Below are 23798 nucleotides of genomic sequence, written 5' to 3' on the forward strand. Positions count from 1 at the left end.
TGGATTTTAGACACAATGCTATTGCACACTTAACAGAAAACAGTTTAGTGTAAACACAACTTTTGTATGCATGAGGAAACCAAAAAATTCATTTGACTCACTTTATTGCGGTGGTCTGGAGCACAGCCGGCAGTATCTCTGAGGTGTGCCTGTACTGCTTTCTACTAACTGTGTTCTTACAGGTGCAAAGATCTTATGGATTACAGATGCTACGTCAGACTCCCTGCTTTCAAGTTCCAGCTCCACTAATCAGCTGTGCCATCGTATGCAAATTACCTAACCTTTGTGTGCCTCAATTCCTTACCTGTAAAATGATGATAATAAAGGTACATACGTCATTGGTTTTTGGAAGGTTTGGCCGAGTGAGGTAAGCGCTTAACGTACCTAGAATATCTTCTAAAACTTAAGCTTTGCAACAGAATCACCTGGAGGGCTTGTTAAAACATGGATTGCTGGGTGCCTCCCAAGAGCTTTTGCTGCAGTAGATCTAGGCTGAAACTGTGAATCCGCGTGTTTCATAAGCTCCTAGGTGCCCATGACAGTGCTGGTCCGGGAACCACACTCTGAGAACCACTGGCTAAGAATGATGCCTAGCATGCAGTAAGCACCTAGTAAATGTCAGCTGCTATGATCTTTTCCTGGGCTCTACTTTCTTAATTCCTGGGCAGCACATTTTATGCTTTGGTGCCACTCAATACCGCCTTCCTGTAGAATTCCCATCTGAATTCCCATTCTAGACTCCCATTCTACCTTTGGTGGTAGTGTGGACCCAAGATAAGCTGCACCAGCATCACATGGGGGCTTGTTCATAATGCAAGTTCTTGGGTCCTGACCCACATCTATTGAATCAGGATTTATGGGGGTGAGGCTCAAAATCCTGGGCTCTAACATCCTTCCAGGTGATTGTACTGCACACCAACTCTAGGCACTACCGCTCTAGCAGAAAATCACCACGACCACAACAGCTCTACTGAAGGCACCCAGGGAGGCAGGACAGCCTCAGGTCCAGAGTCTAGTTTTTGGTTGAGCTAGAGACCTGGCTCAGCTTCTTGGCCGCCTATGGCCTTACAGGACTTACGACATTTAAAGCAAACGAAGTGCCTGCATATGATACCCGTTCAATGGATGTTAGCTGCCATTATTATCTCTTTATCATCGTTACAATGTGTCCTGTCTCAAAATGACTTGAGGTAGCTTATAAAAAAAAGACACAAATACCCACGTGCACATGGCAGCTAAAACAAAGTCCCCTGTTTAAGAAAAGGAAATAAAAATGTATCTCCTCATGGAGAGCACAAGGGTTGAAGCTGTAGTTGCAATGGTCTGAACTTGAGTTTTGAACTTCCCCGTGGGCCAAAGAGGGGAAATGCAGAGGATACATGGGTCCCACTGCCTGCAAAGGGGAAGGAGACTGGCTGTCTTTCATCCCTCTGCCACACGACCGCTAAATCTAGGAGACTTGGATCACACAAACCTCTGCGCCAAGGCCCGGGCTACCAAGGAGGGAATTTCCTCCAGCAGAGCTTTATGTACCTGTTTCTTTAATTAATTCTCATCAAGAGCCATGGGCAAAATCCTTAGATCCCAGAAGATGAGAGACGTTACACTCACTTTGGGTGCCGAATATCAGGGAGAGAGCGATTCAGGGAGATTTTATCACTGACGTAAATGTTAAATCCATTTTCTCGGTACGCCTGATCCACTCGCTCAGCGTCGGTCATGGGGTAAGGTCTCCCTTGTTCTCCATTTCCTAGGAGAAAAGAGCAAAATCAGTGTTGCTAACTGAATGGGGTGGGGGAAGAAGGATGAAAAATATAATTAAGCCACAGAGGTAAAACTTTAGCCTTGGATACAGAGCGGACCTCCAGATTTTGTGAGGTTGGGGTATAAAGGGGGCAGGGGAATGAGGGTTTATTCAGCCATGGCCATGCCATGTACTTGTCCTCATGTAATGCCCACAGCAAGCCATCAGGGTGGACTTGTGAACCCTGATTCTACAGATGGATAAACTGAGACTCAAGAAGGTTATAAAAGCAGGTCTGTAGGCTCCAAAGCCCATGCTTCCCCAATCCGCCAGGGGCCCCAAACACTCCTGACCATGGATCCTACCACTGGAATGGGAGGCCAGGTCTACTTAAGAGCTGACCAACCACAGGCCAGTCACACCAACTCTCTGAATTTCAAATGTGAAGTTGCATCCATGACAGAATTTATGAACGATAAATCACTTACACTCCTGTGAGGAATAGGGTTACTCTCTAGGCAAGGCAGACTTCATATGCAAATAAAAATGGCCACAAATGATAAAAGATGCTTTGATCTTTTAAGCCAGCAAACAATTAAGATCTGTCTAGCCTAGGCCAGGATTGCCTGAAAAATGTTGCTTTGAGTCATGGATTTGGGTGGATAATGCGCTAGCTGTCCTTTCTCTACACAATCCATTTGGGGAAAGAGACCCTGATGGTCCAGGAAATTATTCTCTGGGTTCTCAGGGTGCAGATGGTGAATATGAATGTCCACACCAACCCCTGCAATAACGGCCCAAGAATCTGCAATGGGAGAGAAATGGTCATAAAAGCAGCTGATTAAAAATCACCTCATCTTCTGGAGCCTGTGGTCTGAGCAACACCCTACTTACTTTGCAAAGTAAACACTGACAACATCAGCTTGATGGGAAGGTGCAAGCTGAGAGGTGGGGCCAAGGCCTGTGCCTACAGCCTTGTGGCTCCAGCCAGATGAGAGAGAGGACGCCGCCATCTTGCAACGCTCCATGAGAAGACGCTGCTGCCTAGTGCCCAGGCCAGATTCCGCAAGGGACACAAATGCAGCAAGCAGAGAAAGAAGAGCCAGAAGCATCTGCCTGGGGAGGGAAGTTTCAGGAGTGGGTACCGGGAAGCAATTCAGAGCTCAGGCCCTAGAATCCGGCAGAGTACAGCTTAAGGCCCAAACCTGCCACTCCCAGCAATGTCACCCTGGGCATGCCATTAGCCTTTCGATGATCAGGATTTGCTCTTTGTACTAACAGGGATAAGAAGGGCCAATGTAATGACTAAGGAGACAATGCCACGCCAGATGCCTGGCACAGAGTTCACACTCAACACAAGCTGGTTATTATTATTCTTAATACCGTTTCCACTGCTTACTCTTTCCTTGCTAGTTAGCCCAATGTTCTAATAATTCTGGTATATCCGTCTGGAGAATCAGCTCTTTTCAAATGTTTCCTCTCCCAGCTTAAGCGGAACCCACCCCCACTTCATTTTAAATCACTGGCTTATAGAAAAATGCATGTCATGTCTTTAGATTTCCCTGACCATCAGTTATTATATCAGTTCTATTTGGAGGCTTGTTATAGTCTGGGTTTTTTTTTCATAATGTAATCTAAAAAAAAAAAATCAATAGTGGTGGTGCCTTTAACTGGGATGAAATGAATAAAATACCAATCCCTCTATTTGTACAGTGCTTTCCAGCCTTGTAAAGTTGCTTCAAATCTGTCCCTTTACTTGTCACAACAACACCCAGTCCGTGGTGTCGGGGCTACCCTCCTGACCCCTAAGTCCAGGCTCTCTAGAGACGACTCTCCACGTAATTTCTATATACTCCCCCCGCCCCCAACTCTTCCCAACTCCCTGGTGTACCAGGAACTGCTCCAAAGACTAATTAGCCAAAGAAAACTTGAGCCGAAGCCTGCTAACTCCATTCAGTCTTATGGCTACAGAGCTGGGTAGGGATCGACTCTGTCCTCCAGAGCTGGGTTCAAGTCCCAAGCCTGCCTCTTTCTCACTGTGTGACTGCAGGCAGATTACCCTGCGTCTCTGAGCTATGGGCCCCTTCTCGTCAAATGGGCCACAAAGGGTGACTTGGGGTTTCACTGAGAAAATGTGCAAAGTGTGCAGCACGGGCCTCCATGCTCACCGTAGGTGTTTAATAAATGTTGGCTCTTATCACGACCGCTCTTCATTCTAGTGGCAAAATACCTCATGAGGAGGAGACATCTACTCCCCAATAAAGGTAGTAGGGACAACTCTTGAAGGCAGTGGACCTGATGGTGTGAGTGGAGAAAGGGGTCAGCTAACAGGTGAAGAGGGGGACCCCCAGGAAGCAGGGGGAGGAAGAATGGTAAATGGAGAGGGAAGCAACAGGAGGTACAGACATGCCTGCTAAACACACACACACACACACACACACTTCACAGGACCTGCCAGCCAGCAATACCACTGTCCATACCTATGCGCTGGGCGTCCCTCCTGATGGCTTCTTGGTCATGCCAATCCTTCAGCTTTTGCCCATCTCCCAGGAAAAATATCTTCTTCTGCTGATTGTGGGAGCCCTTAAAAAAAAAAAAAAAACATAACAACTGTGAAAAAGAATGAAAGGGGAAATAAATTTAGTAACAGAGTCCCAGAAATTGCACTACCTATGGGACATGTTGGTTTTGACTGATGGTCTGTCACCATTTGTTCATTTATTAATTCCCTCAATATACCTCTGTTAGCACTGGCCATAAGCCAGTCAGGTGGGCAAAGGTCAGAAGGATGACAGGTACACATGTCCACCCTCCTGGAACTACAAACCGGCAGGAGAGAAAACAGATGGACAGACCTTCCTTTCCCCCAAGGGAGAAAGCAGTAAGTGTGACTCTGTCCAACAGAAATCTAACGTGAGCCACAAATGTGAGCCACACGTGTAACTTTAGATTTTCTAGTATTCATGCTAAAAGAAAAAAAACAAACAAAAACCAGATGAATTAGGTTTGGTAATATATTTTATTTAACCCAATATACCCTACCTAAAATATCGTCATTGCGAAGATACTAGGTTTGAAATCAGGTGTATTTTGTACTTGTGTTCACCTTAATTCAGACCTTCCCAGGTGCCCAGTAGTCACAGGTGGCTCGTGGCTACATACCGGACAAGGCAGGTAAGCGAACCTTACTTAGATCAGAGGCCTGGAGACAGGGCCCCAGGTGTTCACTTCCACCTGGGAGAACTGGAGATAATTTCACAGACGTGAAGGCATTTGGGCTAAGCTTCAGGTAAGCAGAAATGAGAGGCAGGGCATAGACTTCCAGGTGTGGTGGAGAGTGGCCAGAGCTGGGCTGGGCCTGAGGAGCTCTGAGCACAGAAGCAGAAGCAAGCTCTTGGTCACCTCTACAGTCCCCAGAAGAGCCTAGTCCCCAAGAGGGTGAACATTTGGCCAGTGTGTGTGGAGTGTATGAACAAGCAATTGGATGGCTGAAAAAAAATGGGAAAATACAGCAGCCACAAGAGAGCAGCCCCCTGGGGCCAGGCTCTGAAGGCATTTCCTGTGTTTGGGAGATGAGCCCATCCTGGTGTGCCCATTAGGAAGCGGTTTCCCTAATTAAAGGAGTTGCATGCCACTGTCTGGGGTCATCACAGGGCACCAGATGCTTCCCCATGCCAACAGTGAAGTCTAAACACTTGGCCCCGGGGCTCAGTTAGAGCCTTCCCCAGGTAACGCTGTGCTGCACGGCTGTTTAAATGTCTTCCTGTGTTCACGAAAATGAGAATGGCTTTCCACATCACCTTGCCCATTAAAAATCTTGCAGACTTGTTCTTGCCACTGTGGCATGCAGGAGGCAACAGTCCTTTTTCCTATGTAATTAGCTACGAAGACCCGCAGCATGTGACACGCTGCGACATTAGCACTAACAAGAAGCCACCAGAAGAAAATCATCCCCAAGCCAATTTTTTAAGTCTCTGGCTGATCCTTGTGTTAGCAGATTTTCCACAACGGCTCAATATCCTTACATCAGCTCTAATGATAATCGCAATCCTTTGCATTCATTCCCTCTCCTACGGACCTCTCTGAGTTGCAAGAAGCAAATTCTGAAAGTTAGCATGCCAGACGTGTTGGTCAGAGAGGGAAGGAAAACTGTGAAAACAAAGGCCACGTGCCTGCAAACAGTTCTCGGGGCTCTCAGAAAACACAGAGGCTGCGCTGGAAGCCCCTTCAGCAAGTTTCCACTGCATTCAGCTACATTTCCACAGGAGACACTCAGCACTGCTTTGGGACGAGGGGTTCCGAGAGGAGGAGCTTGGCCCCCTTTGAACCACACCAGCAATGCATCTGTCTGTTTTCTGTACCAGGATTCCATGCGGGATTTCATTTTAAAAAGGTCCTCTGCTGAAAACAAACTGACAACCAAATCTCCTAATAAATGAACAAATACAAGTGGAAACTGATCAGGGCCACATCTCCATTTCGAAGAGCAGCCAAACCTTGGGGTGGGTCAGGCGCCTGCCCAAGAAATACTCCATCACTGAGATGTCAAGAGGGATGGGTCAAGGGCTGTTTAGCAATGTTTTGTCCAGCCCTCCCTCCCAATTCCTTTTCCTTCTCCTGCTACCCAAAGACTGGAAACTTCAGGTGACTGCTCAGCTCACTGGTGGAACCAAGAGGCTCTGCAGACTGAGGCCACCTAAATGGAAGAAGCCCATCTAAAGAGGTTCTCAAAGTATGAGCAGCACTGCCCCACCTGGGAACTTGTGAAAAATGTTAATTCCTGGGCTCTGCCCCAGTCCTCCTGAGACAGAAACCCTGGTGGGGGGAGGCCCTAAGATCTATGTCTTAACAAGTCCTCCAGGGTGCCTGGGTGGCTCAGTTGGTTAAGCATCTAACTCTTGATTTCAGCTCAGGTCACAATCTCACAGCTTCGTGGGTTCAAGCCTGCATCATGCTCTGTGCTGGCAGCATGGAGCCTGCTTGGGATTCTCTCTCCCTCTCTCTCTGCCCCCCCATAACACACACACACACACACACACACACACACACACACACACTCACACGTCCTCCAAGAGGTCCTAAGCCATTCTTGAGTTTAAGAACTACTAGTCTCGAATAAAGAGGCCATAATCCTGCCTGCTCTGAGCTGCTCAGACCAAACCTGGGCTCTAGTATCCAAGTTGAACAGATTGATCATCAAAAGTCACAAAAACCTTAAGTATGGTCGCTAGCAAAAACAATCTGGTGGCTTTGAGGTTTGGTTTTGTTTTGTTTCATCTTGTTTCTTAATTGCCAGTGCGGGGGTGGGAGGCAGGCAGGGAAGGGAGATTTCCTATTGTTCTATCAAGATTTTTGGCTTCTCTTGAAAACTCAAAAGACATGTCAATGTTCAGGCTGAGTTCCCTCAGCTCCTCAGCGGGCAGTCACAAGAACTGTCCTGCTTAGGTGAGGCAAGCCTCTCCAGCTTGCCACAGTCCCTACCATTCCTTACTGCTTTTCATCTGGTTCCCATCTCTCATTTGTGTCGCTTGCCTGGCCACAGCGAGTCTGCATATTGCCGCAATACACACTATTGTATAATATATGATGTACAGTGCTGCAATTAGAAACTGTGTGTTAGGAGGACTAGGAGATGAGAAGCCATGGGGAACACAGAAGGAGTTATCTTGTTCTCTGAGGTCCTGAGGCTAGAATGAGCGACAATGGCAGGGGGCTTCGCTCAAGGTAGAGAAGAAATTCCAAAAGTTGGATCGTGCTAGGATGAAACAGGACCAACTAGGAGGAAGATATTAGAGGAGGCCAGGAATAGGATGCTTGATAGTTCATCAGGATGTGAAAGAGGGGACTCAAGGCTGGATTGGAGCTAGTGCTTCTCAAAATGAAATCAGCAGGGGCGCCTGGGTGGCTCAGTCGGTTGAGCGTCCTACTCTTGATTTCAGCTCAGGTCATGATCTCATAGTTCATGAGACTGAGCCCCACGTTGGGTTCTGTGCTGACAGTGTGGAGCCTAAATGGGATCCTCTCTCTCCCCGTCTTTCAAAAAAAAAAAAAAAATTAATGTGCAGTGCGATCACAGAGCAGGGGTGGGAGATCTTGTTAAACACAGATTCTGATGTGGGGACTGAGACTCTGCACATCTAACAAGCTCCCAGGTGATGCTGATGCAGGTGGTTCATGAAGGACACTGAGTAGCAAGGGCTAGGTGACCCTTAAAGGACATTTCAAGAGTCTAAAATTCCACGGAGGGCTCTGTTTCCTCCATCTGTTCATCAAAGTCTTCCCTCGACACGGGAAATGCGGCACGGGATTGAATCGCACAGTTGTGACCTCATGGAAGTAGGCTCCTTGAATCTTGTTCTCAGAATGAACAGTGAATTGCTGAACTGACAGGGTAGAGAGTTGAGGTTCCAAAATTCTGGGAGTTTCACATCCTCAGCTTCTACGACCTGCACTGCCCTTTGCTTTTATGATGTTTGGCCTTCTGGAATGCTCTGTGGACAGGATCTATGCTGTTCAGGTGGTCCCACTGGCCCTTCCATCTCCCTAAGCAAAGAGGACGTCAGAGCCTACAGACACAGGGAGTTCTGCACATCTAAGCACATAGTTATAGAGAGTCCTCAAATATCCAAGCTAAGCAGATACTCAGAATCAATTAGTCCACTCCTCCCCCATCTTACAGATGGGGAAGCTGAGGCCCAAAGAGGCCCAGCTACCCAACCAAGGCCACATAAGCAGGCAAGATGATAAGAACCATGTTCTCTGACTCCCAGGCTAGTCTTCAGTGAAGAGAGTCCTTGTGTTGTGACCTTGGACAAGGTCCAGAAGCCACCAGCACCCTGATTTTCCCACCTGGAAAATGGAGACAGCACTACTGACCCAAAAGGTACATTCAGATGAAGTGAGGAATCATAAAAACAGGATGCATCCCAAGAACTTCCAGAATTTTCACATAAATTGTGGATATCAACTCCTCTAGAATTTTAAGAATCTACTGTAAACTGACATCTTCTCATCAGATCACCCGGATACAGAACTCAAAGTTTGCTATTAATTGCTTCACAATTAATAGGTCTGAGCTTTCAGTAGGAGAAAATTTAGGTTTCAATCCTAAAATCACAGAGTTTTCAGTGCTCAGAGGGTGCTTTTCATCCTATCCACAAACCTGAACAAAAGTTGTGGTCAATTTCAAGTGGTTCAGGACTCTCTGAGGTCCATCCATGGAAACCCCACAGACAGATCATCCAAACTATCACCAAACATTTATCAAGACCTACCCTGTGCCAGGCATTGGGGATACAGGCAGGACAACACAAAGCCTGTACAAGTGTTAATGGGGGCTTACAGCCCAATCAGTCTCTCTCAAAGGGTGGTTCTTGGGAGGCCTGGGACCTCATTATAGATGTAATTTCCTGGCCCTATCCTGAACCTATTATATCAAAGTACCTGGGGGTAGGGAGCCAAGATGTGTTTTTATTTATTTAAATTTTTTTTTTTTTTTTTTGAGAGAGAGAGAGAATGCACAGGTGGGGGAGAGGGGCAGAGGGAGACAGAGAGAGAATCTTGAGTAGGCACCACATCAGCACAGAGCCCAGTGCGGGGCTCAATCCCATGACCCTGGGATCACACAGCCGAAATCAAGAGTTGGACCTTCAACTGACTGAGCCACCTAGGCGCCCAATGTGTTTTTAAACACAATCCCCAAGTGATTCTGATTCACAATAAAGCTGGAAAAACCACTTGTCTAAATCTAGCTGTCTCGATATGAAATCTGAGGCTAACAGAATAGAACAGATTTTCCCTAAATTCCTTGGCTTGCCAGCCACAAAGCCCAAACCAGATCTGGCTGTTCCCTCCCTGGGACAGACTGTGAGCCTCTTGAAGGCAGGGGCATCACCTGTTTTGGTTCATCAGTGTGCGTTCTTAGGCCAACACCTGGTCCATCTTAGGCCCTCAATAAATACCAGCTGAATGACTGAGGGCTGCTCATCAAAGGGGCAGGCTGCCTAGTTTAATGACTCAGAGCATTCCGGCTCCAGAGCTGGAAAAACCTAGGTTTCACTTCTGGGGTAGGTGGACCCCAATTTCCCTGACTGATAAATAGGGAAAACTAACAGAATAACCATAACCTGTGGGTTGTTGGGGAGAATGAACTGAGCTAATCAATACAGAGCATCTAACTCAGTGTCTGGCACAAAGTCAGGCCTTCTTGGTAAAGGGGGCCTAGTAATACATTATTTTTTGAGAAAGCTTATCACCCAGTGTTTATGATAGCCACGTTTGGAGGAACAGAAGAGGGTGGGAATCAAATAATAAAACCATAAGCCCTGTAGACGCAACCTATGTAACACCTGAGCTGATGCAAGTGGCCACTGCTGATAACAGGATTTAGAGAGTCTCCTCATTCACAGGAGGGCATGTACCCAGGTGGAAATTCTTCAGAAAAGAAGAAAGTTCCTAGTTAAGAGTGGCAATCTGCAATAGAAACAAATGTCACAGGACCCTTAGCAACAAGAAAGGCGTGGACAGCGCCTCTCAAAAGACAGCAATTCCTCCGCAATAGCAATCACTTAATATTATGCAAGCAAGCATGTCTGGATTTTCAATCCAGGGCCAACTGTAAATTTCTTTAATTCTACAGACTCGAACATTTGTCTGTGAAAGCTGTGACTGCTTCCCTTCAACAACCATCTCTTGCCCTTGGTTTCCAGAGGTCCTTTTGGCACAGGAATCAAAGGGGCTGGGAGGGAGCATGGAAAGAGAGGTGAGGGAGAGTCTGTGGAGGAGACTGGCAGAATTAACGTGGCAATCCCATTAAACAATAAATGGGAAATGGATTTCGACTGGCTGCTCTAAATAACTGCTTCTGGTATCTGCGTGCTTTTACTTAACATTCCACGGAAAGAATCGATTAGTGTTCAAACAGCCACACACTCACACACACAGACGGAATTTTAATCTTTTGTTGAATCACTATTTAGCGTGCCTGGCACCCTTCGGAGGGCATAAAGAAAGGTGGTGAAGCAAGCCAACTGTGTTCTGCCCAAGAAGAAAGATATATCAAAGTGCACTCTAATCCCAACATTGCAGACTCTGCGACTTCCACTCAGAGGACTCTGGCATCCCTCGTTCAGCTGGCAAGTGTCTTCAAAATACGGAAAACGGGTGATATGCTCCAAAACAGCAATGCCCAAAGTCAAACCGAGAAGGTCATCTGCTGCAGCCAGGGTCTGAAGACATATTACAGACCAGATTCTGCTGCAAATTTAACATGGCTGCTCCCCCTGACCCTCCTTTCACCCAACCCTACAAAGGCACTGGAATGATTTTGCTTTGAGGTTTAAATGACTCTGTATAATTCCAAACGTTTGTTTATCTGCTAAGTAGATTATTCTAATAACCTTCACACACACACACACATACAGCAAAGCATTCTCCTCAAGGTTGCCTGCAAGGTTATACTTCAAAGAGGGCCAGGTACAGCTTGATTTACTGAAAGCATAAAGTTACTTTAAGCAAGGGAGTTTGGACAACTGGATAAATGTACTTCCTTTATGAGTTTTGAGGACATAAGCTGGATTGTTTTTATTTATTCATTCATCCAACAAATAAGGATGACTCTGTTGGTAATTCGGGGACCTACTATGTCCAAAGAACTGTGGGGGAGACAAAGATAAATAAGATAGTCCCTGGACTCAACAAATAGCATGGGTATGTGACAAATACATAAGAGGAAAAAACACACAATACTAATATAAGGGCGCTGAAACTTGTACGGATAAATTCTATAGGTATTTACAAGATTAAATTCTACCTGGGACAATCAGGCAAAGATTCCTACAGAAGCAGAGTCTATGAGAGTTGCCTGAAAGGATGGGTAGGATTTTGACAGGCAGCAATGGGGGGGGTGGGGGGGGGGCGGCTGTCAGAATCTAGTTGAAGGGAAAGCATGTACAAAGAAAGGGACTTCATGAAGTAAGGGACATGTTTACTTAACGGCAAAGAGCCTGACTTGGCTGGAGTGAGTAGAGTACAAAAGAGAGTCATGGGCCATGAGGCCAGGAAGTCTGAGCCGGACTCTGAGCACCTTACACTGGAGCTGCTCAGCAGGTGGGAGCCACAGAAGGTCTCTGAGCAAGGAACAGGTGGGGGTAGAACTCCAAGAATAAAATGTTACTACCTATCCACTTGCAATTCATCTCAGAATCCTCCTCTTCCTGGGAGAGAGGGTAGAAGATGATCTTGTTTTCATTCAGAGGAAAGGTTCCCTCTTTCTGGCCCAGGACCACTCTCCTTCTGGCATTCCCTGGGTCAGACTTCTATGGGGCTGACCTTACCCCAACCACTATCTGGTAGGCCGCTGTTCAGAGACAACCTGCATTTCACCATAACCAGTACCAAGCTGTATGAGACAACCATGAAATGTAAAGGGCACTGTCTACAAGGGATGAAGACACTACAGCCCAGTGACCACGAGACTGCCTGAGTCTGCTGAGTGCAGGTCAGGTGAACCTGCTGTTCCACTCAGCAACTGTCCATTTTCCCAGCTCTGATAACTCCACAGTCTCGATGCCAGGATGTTGGAATCTGAAATCTAGAAGGGGCCCCATTTCCTAAGAGGGCAAGGTCATTCACAGACAGGAACCACCGTTTAAAAAGGCTGATTCTGTACTTTCAAGGGCAGATCCACCTGTCCAATTCACCTTTTGTATAGATGGCTCTAGAAAAGGTCATTTGCTACTTAAGGTGTGAAAGCTCATTAAGAGACTTTTTCAAGCAGCAGAGAGAAAAATAGCCAAGATATTTGTAATGTCTATTATCTAAAGGGCAAATGGAATCTTTAGTAACTTCTTGCTTCCATTCTAAAAGAATGACATCAACTTGTACTATTTTCTTCAGAGGAAGTTCCCAAATGTTTTATCACCTGGTGTGGGGGGGGGGGGCACAATACTCTGATCCATAATTTTATAATGTTCATTTGAGTCTCTCACCCACCCATCCACCCACTTAAATGTTTAATGAGTACAAGCACATGCTAGACTCTGTGCTATGTGTCCAGGACACTGGGGAGCAAGACAGACAAGGACCCTGCTCTTATAGAGCTACAGTATGGTGTGTGGCAGGGGGAACTATACACTTTAATCCAAAACCACAAATAAACTGGAACAGCTACAGTGGTGTGTGCATTAAAAAAAAAAAAACAAGTACATGGTGCAAAAAGGTTCCTTTCTTTCAGATCAGATCAGGAGGGTTTGATCTGCAAGGTTAGGGGAGGCTTTCCTGAAGAAACGGAGGGAGTATGATTAGGAGTTAATTCAACTGAAAGAGGAAAACAGAGCATTCCTGACGGAGGGAAAAGCAAGGCTGTGCAAAGGCCCTGTGGCAAGGCACAGATGAAACACAGGTGGGACTGAAAGAAAGCAGTGTGTGTGGCACATGGACGAGGAGGGAAAGGCTGATGGGGATGAGAGGTGGGCAGGTGTAAGGATTTTGTCTGTCCCGAGATTTTATATAATAGGAGGTGGCAAGATCAGGTTGCATTTGGCAGGCTGTTATAGCCCAGTGGAGAAGGGATTAGGAGACCAAGAAGGGTAGAACTAAGGGAGGAGGCTCTCACAGCATATACGTATAGGCAGAGATGATGCCAGCATGGGCTAGGAAGACACAAGTGGGGATGCACACGGACAGATTTTTTTTTTTTTTAACAGAGTCACAAGGGTCTACAGTCTGCAGGTCTATAGTCCAGAAATGCAGGCTGAGAACTCTGACACTTGGGTGATTAAGTTTGTCTTTAAGGTCCATAAGCCCAAAGTCCTGTCGATGCAGGTGGGGTTGACCTGGGGTCTGAGCCCAGATCTCCCTTGGTCTAGCCTGGTGTTTGCTCCATCACATGTTACTTTCAAGTTTGAATCCTGTTCATGGACAACCAGTCACAAAATCAGACCCTAACAGAACTGTATCATCTGCATAGTAACCTTCAGGAATTGCATGACACATGGTCAAAGAGAAAGAGAAACAAATCGTAACCAGGGAGGCTGGCGATCCTCCCGTCCCCAAGCTCAGTGAGCCAGTGCCATGGATGGTGTCCCTAGAGGCCTAGTTGTCTCTAGCCTCTGGCATGTGAGCACTTCAGCGCTGAGTGAGCCTTCTCTTGGAAGACAAGTGCTTTCACTACCTCAGAAGGCACTGCGATGACTTCAACTGAAGAAATCGTCATCGGTGTTATAGCCAGGGGAAAAAAAGTCCTGCCTAAACTGGACTTTTGAGAGGTGGTTTGTCATTATATTCCATGGGCAATTGTCAAGGGCCATTCTGATTTTATGTTATTTCCCCCTAAAGTGGTGAGTTTATTATAACCTAACCCTTTTGTAAGATGAGACTTTACTATATTATTATTGTTATTATAGCCACTTTGAAGATGACAAAACTGAGGCCTGGAGAGAAAATCAATAGGAAAGTGCTTTGCAAACTGCCAACCACCCCATGAGCGTAATCATCACAGCTAATGGTTCCTTCCACACACATCTGCCCACTCCCTCCCACGTCTCAGAACACAGTCCGTTCTCGGGAAAGAAAAACTCGCTGGAGTGAATCATACTTCTGTGCCTTGTTCACAAGGGGCCTTGCAAATCCTAGTCTAGCCAGTAAGTGATCAACCACAGGAAAGTCTCCAGAGTGTTCTCAGAGGCTCGGTGGAGGGAGCCCAACAGAGGGTCACTGCCCTGCTCTGCAGAGCAGATGTGGATGTGTACGGAGGAAGGCGGGCAAAACGAGGAGCTGCATACAAGGCAATTTCTTAGCTTTCAGGGGTGGAAAAATGGCTGCAAACACATCTTATTGGTCTCCTGCTTGGGGAATGAGAACTGAGACACCAAGCAATTCAGTACTTGCTCTATTAATAGCACTAATTACAGTCAGGATCCCCTATACTCTGAAGACAGCACAACCAACTGTGTAACAGCACCTGCTTTGGAGTCAGAAACACCTAGGCTTGTGTCACAGTTCTGCTTCCTAGCTGTGTGACCTGAGGCAGGTTACACTGTTTTCCCCAAGCCTTGGTTCCTCAAACACGAAACGGGGGATATGAATAGTATCTGGCACACAGGTTCCTGTGAGGAATACATGAGCTACAGCCAGTAAAGGTCTTAGCAGAGTTTGGTATTTAAGAAGCACTAAAAATCAGAGCCACCATTTTTAGTTATTATTTGGATAGTACTTTGCAATCGACAAAGCATCTTTACATACGCCATCCTATTTCTTCACCACAATCACACCAGGATGAAGGCAGCATCATGAAGTTATCATAATGTTCTTCCTTGTGGATCCCAGACTCTGAGAATCCTCTCAATATTGTGCTCCAAGTGGCCCTTAACAGTCAGCCGGCAATGACCAGAAGACAGGATGTATCCGCCATGCCTGCCTTGAGCTGGAAGAGTGAATTCCCAAGAACGCCTGGTAAGGTGTGGGCCACTGGCTGATTTCTACCGTCTTAGAGCTTCAGGCTGCTGACTGTTCACTGCTTGCAAAGGTCCCCAGGGCAGTGGGGAGGGGAAAGTGGGAAAAGCAGGTGACTGATGGCCATCCCCGCCTCTAGTGCTGCCCTCCCCTCACCCACAACTGCCAGGGTCTTCCCATGTGCCACGCCTCAGAGTCACAGAGTCTAGGTGCTGAATGGGAGCTGAGGTTCTTTCTGCTCTGTTGGCCCACTGGACCCAGTAACCCTCTCTTTGCCATAACGCACGGATGGTCCCTGAGACTGGCTCAGGCACTTAGGGGAGTGTCTCCGCACAGATGGCTACGGTTATTAGAAAACTCCTTTGGGTACTTAGCTCCTTGGGCTCCTTCTTGGCCCCAAAGGAAAGTCTCTGATGGACTATGATCCTGGCCTCGTCCATCTGCCATCTTGGAACCTCTAAATTCTTCTTCATTTCTCTTGGGGTGGGAACCAAAAAGGGCTCTGAACCTCCTTGAGTGGTATCCCCACCACTTCCCCCGCCCCTACCTTGCTCTCACTCTGGCATTCTTGTTCTTACACACTGATCTCTTAAGACATACAGTGCCCCAGGCAGGATACATGAGGTGTAGACACAGTAGCGCACAGGATGGTGTTCTGAGAATACACCACTTTGCTATGCAAGTAGACACCCCTGTAGGAACAAATCCCAACTCTCAGGGGCGGGCCTTCCCTGACCTCCTTGACTACATCATAATCTCTAAGTGTGCCCTGATGGCATCCTTACTGCTCCTTTGTGATTTGCACATTCATTTGGGTGATTCTTTCATTATCGTCTGCCTCTCCTCAAACTGTGAACTCCATGAGGGTAGGAGATAGGAATTTTTGTTAAATGAATGAACAGATGAGCAGAGACATCTTTTGTTTTCTTTTCTAGATAAAGGAAAGTCATCCATGATCACACATGTCTACTACAGTCCCAAGGGATTAATACCATAAATGGGTTCTGAGGATTAACTTTATCCTCTTGACTGAAAGGTTTCAGGTCAACTTAATGGGTTCCAAAACTAAAGAGAGCTGCTTTGCCTGGATCCTAAAGTGATTTCTAAAACTTTATGTTCCCCAGGAGCTGTTCTCTTTTTTCTGTCACAGTAATCGGAATTTAGCTGGGCATATGACTTCTCAGCATGCAGATATTTCCCAGACATCCTTGCAGCTAGCTGTGGCCTGACTAGGTCCTACCAACGAGAGGCGAGTGCAGGTGTTGTGTGGCATTCCCCAGAACCCACCTGAAGAAACCTTCGTTCCTTCTGTGTTGCTGCCTAGAATGCAAGTGCCACCAGGATCATGAGATGGAGGGCCACTCCCTAGAGATGGTGAGGATACTGGTGGGAAGGAGCCCTAGATTCCTGAAGACTTCAGGGATTGGAGCTGTCACACCAGCCCTGGACTACAAACCTCCAGACCTTCTTCTCTTGAGGCTTGAAAACCTGAGAGATCACTTGGTGTGAGACCAAAAACCCTGAAGGAGGATCCAAAAGACCTAGTTTTCAGACTTCTGGCTCTACACGTACGAAGAGTGGGACAGTAGGCAGGTCCATTGTCTTTCTAGATCTCTATTCTTTGAATATAGAATGGAGGTCAAAATATCTGCCCACAACATGATTATGTAAAAAATGCTAAGGAATCTATAAAAAGGTAGAACTAGTGAGTTCGGCAATGTCACAGGATACGAGGTTAACAAATGAAAATCAAATTGCACTGCTAAATACCAACAATGAAACATTGGAAATGCAAATAAAACATACCATCTACAACGGCATCAAAAATATGAAACACTTGAGGGATCAATCTCACAAAAATATGCAAGACCTAAATACCGAAAACTATGAAAGAAATCAAAGCTCTAAATAAATGGAGAGATACATCATATGTTTATAAATCAGAAGACTTGACGTTGTTAAGATGTCAATTCTCTATCTGTGGACTCAATGCAGTCTTTGTAGAAATTGATACGCAAGGGACATAGAAAAAGAGCAACAGTTGGAATGCTTAATATCCACTAATTTCAAGGCCTGCTCTGGGGCCACAGTGACCAAGGGAGTGTGGTACTTGAGTAAGGAAACACATGTGATCAATGGGAACTGCATGGAGAGTCTAGATGTATCATCAGTTGATTCTGAACAGAGGTGCTAAGGAAACTCCATGGAAAAGGATAATCTTTTCCACAAATGGTGTTGGAACAACTAGATATCCGTATGTCTACATATAAACCTCAATCCTTACCTCACACTATACACACAAATTCACTTGAGATGGATCATTGACTTAAACGTAAGAGCCAAAACTATAAAATTTGTACAAGGAAGTAAGTGAGCAAACTTTAGCAACCTTAGTTTAGGGGACAGTCTCTTAAACAGGACACAAACAGCATAAAATATGCATAAATTGGAATTCATTATAATTAAAAGCCTTTGCTCTTTTAAGGGCAAGCCATGGACTAAGAGAATATATTTGCAAGAATATATTTGATGAAGGACTTATATTCAGAATGCACATAGCATATGTTACAGCTCAACATCATTAGTCATTAGGGAAATGCAAATCAAAACTACCATGAGAATAGCCAAATCACGGAGAGAGCCCAAATGTCCATTAACTGATGAATGGATTAAGAAGATGCAATGTACACATACACAATGGAAGACTACTCACTGATGAAAAAGAATGAAATCTTGCCATTTGCAACAACATGGATGGAACTGGAGGGTATTATATTAAGCAAAATAAGCCAGTCAAAGACAGATATCTGATTTCCCTCCTATGTGGAGTCTGAGAAAGTTAACAGATGATCATAGGGGAAGGGCATGAAAAATAAGATAAAAACAGAGAGGGAGGCAAACCACAAGAGACTCTTAAATACAGAGAACAAACTGAGGGTTGATGAGGGAGGGGCAGTGGGGGGTGAAGAAAACAGATGATGGGCATTTGTTGGGTTGAGCACTGGGTGTTACATTTAAGTGATGAATCACTGGAATCTACTCCTGAAGCCAAGACTACACTGTATGCTAGCTAATTAGAGAATTACAAAACAGGAAGACAAAGCAAACAAACAAGCAAACAAACAAACAAAAAAACCCAACTACCATGAGATACCATTTTACAGCTACCCAGACAGTGATAATTTTTAAAAATGGAAAATAACAAATGTTGGCAAGGATGTGGAGAAACTGGAACCCCTGTACAATTGGAGATTGTATGAGAGGATACAAAATCTCACAGCTACTATGGAAAGCAGTTTGGTGGTTTCTCAAAGGTTAATCATAGAAGTGTCCAGATGACCCAGTAATTACACTCCTAGGTACGTATCCAAAAGCACTGAAAGCAAAGACTCACACAGTTGTTGTTTTTTTTTTTTAATGTTTATTTATTTTTGAGAGAGAGAGAGAGAGAGAGAGAGAGTATAAGCGGAGGAGGGGCAGAGAGAGAGGGAGACACAGAATCCGAAGCAGGTTCCAGACTCTGAACTGTCAGTGCAGAGCCCGACACAGGGCTTGAACACGCTAACCGTGAGATCATGACCTGAGCCAAAATCAGACACTTAACCAACTGAGCCACCCAGGCGCCCCTCACATAGGTATTTTTATGCCAACGTCCACTGCAGCATTATTCACATACCCAAAAAGTGGAAATGAGTCGACTGTTCCTTCATAGACAAAGGGATAAACAAAACACAGCACAGACATACAACAGAATATTTTTCAGCCATGAAAAATTTGATATATGCTACAAGGTGGATGGATCTTGAAAATATTATGCTTAATGAAATAAGGCAGATACAGACGGATGCATATTATATGATTCCACTTACATGAGGTATATAGAATAGGGAAACTCATACACACAGAAAGCAGAATACAGGTTAACAGGGGGAAGAGGGGAGTTAGTGCTTAGAGGGAGTCATTATTGTTGGGGATGATGAGAAATGTTTTGGGTACAGTGTTAATGGTTACACAACATTGTGATGTCTTTAATGCCACTGAAATATACTCCCACAAATGGTTAAAATGATAAATATTGTTACATACCTTTTACCACACTAAAAAGAGACACCTCCCTCCTTCTCCCTCATCTCCCACAGAAAGCTAATTCTTCCAATTTTCAACCCTTACATATTCTAATGCCCCCCTGGAAATTTACAATGGATGTTAACATACTTAGGCTCTGTAAAGTGTCACAGAAAAGAGAGCTGCCTAGCTTTGTGTAATCCAACATTTCACAAATTTATTTGATGAGAAGTTCCCCCACCCACCCACCCCCGCCTGCTCGCAAATGATTAGCATCCTGGGGAACTCAGGGACCTTGTTTTGAAACGCGATGCTAATGACAGGGTTTATGAGGAAGAATACAACACGATTCCTCCCCTCTGCAATGTGCAGTCAGTTTTTTGGTTTTTGCTTTGAAGCACGTAGACGTGGAACAATAACGTGAAGATTTCAAGCTGACATACTGACATGGAAGGAGGGAAATAAAGTTTATGATAATATAAGATTCTCTAAAATAAAGCTTCAGTCACCTACTGAGGCATCTGTCATCTGTGTCTACTAACACATCCATTTATCCATCTATTCATCCATCTGATGAACATTAATTGTGCAACTACTATTTGTTGGCTCTAGGTTACATGCTCCAGAGATTATGATACATAAAAGACACAGTTTCTGTCTATGGTAGAGCCAGATTTGAGATCATTTCCTTCTAAAAAACACTGCCACTGAGATCTAAAAGAACAGCCATGAGTTATTCTAGAATAACTGTTCTGGAAACAGCTCTGCAGAGGGCACTGAAGGATGAACATAACGTGGGCTGGTGAAGGCACCGCAAAAGCAGAGGTGGTAAGGTTGTCCAGGAATGTCCACACAGAAGAGTACAGACTATTTTAAAAGCCTGGCTTCTTATAACTCTGGTTAATGGATCACTTCACCTTTTCACAGTGGTTTCTCATATTTAACTTTCTCTGGTTAGCTGGAGAAACAAGGCATTTGAGGCTGGAAAAGAGGCTCTTGTTTCTCCTCAAGAGAATTCGGGCAGATTTCTCAGGGTGACTGTGGTAGACGGATTGCAGAAGTGGCCCCCATCTTCCACCCCTCCCTGTATCCATGTCCTCTGCGATGGGACCCCGAAGCTCCTCTCATCAAGAGATGAAGTCTTTTGCCCCACCTCCTGAATCAGGGCCGGCTTTGTGACCTGCTTTGGCCAACAGAAGGAGGCAGAAGTGACAGTGTGTCAAGCGTGAAGCCTCAAGAGACTTGCACTCTTCCCACCCCTGGTTTTTGTTCTTCTACCCCCCACACCCTTAGGGAACAAGCCAAGGCTAGTAAGCTAGAGGGGTGTTGAGGGGCAATTGGAGGAGGAGACATGGGGAGAAGAACCGTGGTCATCCTAGACAGAGAGCCAAACCCCAAAGATGCGCCCGCCCAGCCTGCCCATGGCTAGCCAGAGACACATGGCACAGCGCAGCCAAGACCAGGGAAGTGACCCAAATGATCTGAAGACCTGTAAGGGATAATACATGGTTACTGTTTGAAGTCACTCACTGAGCTCTGGGGTCGAGTTTTTACGGCAGCACTGTTTGTGGTCCCAGAGAAGTGATAAAATGTCCTCTGATTCAGTTCAGTTCTGTGTTTACATCCAAAGGTGCCAACATAGAAACAAAACTGCTGGAATCCTTTCCTCCTGCCTTTTTTTTTTTTTTTTAAAGATCCAAATCAGGGGCAGCTGGGTGGCTCAGTCAGTTAAGTGTCCAACTCTTGACTTTATCTCAGGTCATGATCCCAGGGTCCCGAGATTGGCCCCGTGTCAGGCTCTGTGTTGAGCATAGAGCCTGATTGAGACTGACACCCTCCCTCTCCCTCTCCCTCTCTCTCTCTCTCTCTCCCCCCAACCCCTGCCACATGCTTTGCTTCTCAAAAAAAAAAAAAAAATTAAAAACAAATAAAGATCCAAATCACACCTGTTTTCTAACGCTCAATTCAAATACCAGATCCTCAAATACCATATTCTAATTCTATCCCCTTTCACTTAAATAATAATCTTCCTCCCACTAACTTCTCCCTGTGCTCTCTACCCCTCTCTTTTTGGAAGTTAGCCCTGAAGGTTTCCAATTGTAGCCATTTGTATACATGTCATTCCTTTCTAGTGGACTCTAAACCAATGCTTTCAAACTATCTGCGATGAAGAACCACTTTGTTTTAATTTCCAATTCATTGTGAACCAAACCATCTGTGGTAGACAGAATTCTAAGAATGACTCCCAATGACCCTCATTCTGTTATTCTCCTCTCCCATTGAGTGTAGGTGGGGCCTGTGGATACATGAGATGTTACTGCTCTGATTACACTGTGGTACAGAACAAAGGACATTATCCAGGTTGACACAATCTAACCACACACAAAAAAAGCAGAGAGTCTCTTCCATCTGGCAGCCTAAGAAGTCAAAATGATTCAAAGAGTGAGGAGGATTCGATGTGGCTTTGAAGATCGAGGGACCACGTGTGGGTAGCCTCCAGGAGGAGACAACAACCCCAAGCTGACAGCCAGAGAGGAAATGGGGACCCTGATCCTACAACCACCTGCCAACAACCTGAATGGGCCTGGAAGCGGATTCTTTCTCACAGCCTCCAGAAAAGAGCCGGGACTGGTGAACGCCTTGATTGTGACCTTGTGAGACCCTGAGCAGAGAACCCAGCTAAGTCTGCTTGGACTCATGACGTATAAAACTATAAGCTAATACATGTGTATTGTTTTCAGCCACAAAGGGTGTGGTAATTGTTGCAAAACAAGGTTAATGCAAACCCGTATAGCATGGCAGATTATACATTCCAAAGGCGTTTGTAACATTAGGTCCCACGTATTCTTCTAAAACCATTCTACAAGCCCATTAAGAAGAGGTAGAATCTAGGTTTCCTCCCGTTGAAGATGTGCAGACCTTTGTGAATATCTCAACCAACAGAGACTGGCAGAAGAGACACAATGTGACTTCTGAGACTAGACCATGAAAGTTCTATGAACTTCTGCCTTGCTCTCGAGGAGCCCAGCCACTATGCTATGAAGAAGTTATCTTCCTCTTCCTGTGAAGAGACCGACATGGAAAGGAGCAGACAGCCAGCACCACCTGGTCAGCCACGTGAGTGAGCCAGTCCGGAGGCAGACCCTCCGGCCTCAGTGGAGGCACCCCAGCAGGCACTGTGTGGATCAGGGAAGAGCTGTTCTGCCCGGCCGGGCTCAAACTGTAGATTTGTGAGCAAATAAATCACTGCTGTTGGTGTAAGCCACTGTAGTTGGGACAGTTTGCTAAACAGCAATGGTAATTGGAACTAGTATGCAGCTTGCACCGCATGAAATTCACCATATAAGTTCAACAGCACGTGAACAGATCTATATCTACTCAACAAGATACATCCACTGAGCATGTGCTTGGTTGTAACAGCAACGTCAAATTGCCATAAAAGTTTCTAAATGCTTGTCTTCTGTATTTTATCTCATGGTGAACTGGTGCCATTCTGCAGACTACACTTTGAGAGGCATGGCCGCCAGACATCTCCCGGCCAAGCCCATGCTTACTCACCTTTGCATCCTCCCAAATGCCTTTTAGAATTCCCGGAAACAGGAGGAATTCAGTAAATGTTTATGGACTGAACAGAACACCCAAAGAAAGTCAAGGTTGAAAGCTCAACTCTCTCATTTTATAGATGGCAATGTGACAGTCCAGAGAAATAATGGGATACATACATTCAGGGTCATGGGATGAGCTAGTGATTTTAACCTAGGCTTTGCCAACCCAACTGCCTACGTGGAAAGAGGGGTTGGCCAGGTGTCACATAATATAGAAGGAAGGGGGCTGGTGAAAAGGCAGGTGTATGCACGCCCATGTAAGGCAGGGGTGGGGGCAGCCGCCAGCTGACTGTCACCAAGCGAGGGAGGGCAAGTAAAGACAGATGTTCAGTTTCTAAAAAGAAACTGGAGAATTCAAGTTTCTAGACACTACTTCTTAATTTTTAATATAGTACCTCAATAAACAAATATGTTTACATGCTTGATTTTGCCCAGGAGACCACCAATTTGCAATTCCTGAGCACCTCTAATTTAAACGTAAGAAAACTACGGTCCTGAGAGGTTACCGATTTAACCGAGAACCTACAAGAAGAGGTGGCAAGGTCATTTCTGACTTGCCCAGGAATTCGGTCATGATGATGACTGACTGGTACTACCACTGGTCACCAAACACCTTCACTGGACACCTACTATGGGCAAGGCACTATGCCAAGCCCTCGGCTCGACTGAGACTGTAATCTCATGTAATCCTTTCAACAGTCCTAGAAAGTAGGCACCAGTGTTTCTTCTTTTTTTAAAGATTCAGCAAGAGACTCAGACAACCTAAGTAACTTGCCGAAAGCATAGTGTAAGTAGGCTGGTTGTCTGTGTTCAAAGCAAATTTTTACAAGGTGAACAGGCCTTCTTACTGTCCCTTCGGCATCCTGCCTATGGAAGTTCCCAGGTACAGTTTTACCTGGAATGGCTACAAAATCTACCCTTTAACATCTATC

At 45.5% G+C, this 23798-nt stretch overlaps 1 protein-coding gene across 4 annotated transcripts in view; it reads right to left on the reverse strand.

Annotated features, from left to right (window-relative positions):
• GALNT10 (polypeptide N-acetylgalactosaminyltransferase 10) overlaps positions 1 to 23798 on the reverse strand; it is a 227281-nt gene that overhangs the window by 132849 nt on the left and 70634 nt on the right. For 3 of the 4 annotated variants that reach the window (XM_027077575.2, XM_053199843.1, XM_053199850.1), the window contains 2 exons: positions 4225 to 4327; positions 1612 to 1750 (listed from right to left, as the gene is read on the reverse strand). In XM_027077575.2, coding sequence (XP_026933376.1) covers positions 1612 to 1750; positions 4225 to 4327 — 242 coding nt within the window. Of the gene's footprint in view, positions 1 to 1611; positions 1751 to 4224; positions 4328 to 22047; positions 22108 to 23798 lie in introns of those variants that run through there. The other variant, XM_027077577.2, reaches the window with a different exon arrangement.

This window comes from Acinonyx jubatus, chromosome A1, assembly GCF_027475565.1.
Source record: "Acinonyx jubatus isolate Ajub_Pintada_27869175 chromosome A1, VMU_Ajub_asm_v1.0, whole genome shotgun sequence".
Classification (NCBI taxonomy): Eukaryota; Metazoa; Chordata; class Mammalia; order Carnivora; family Felidae; genus Acinonyx; species Acinonyx jubatus.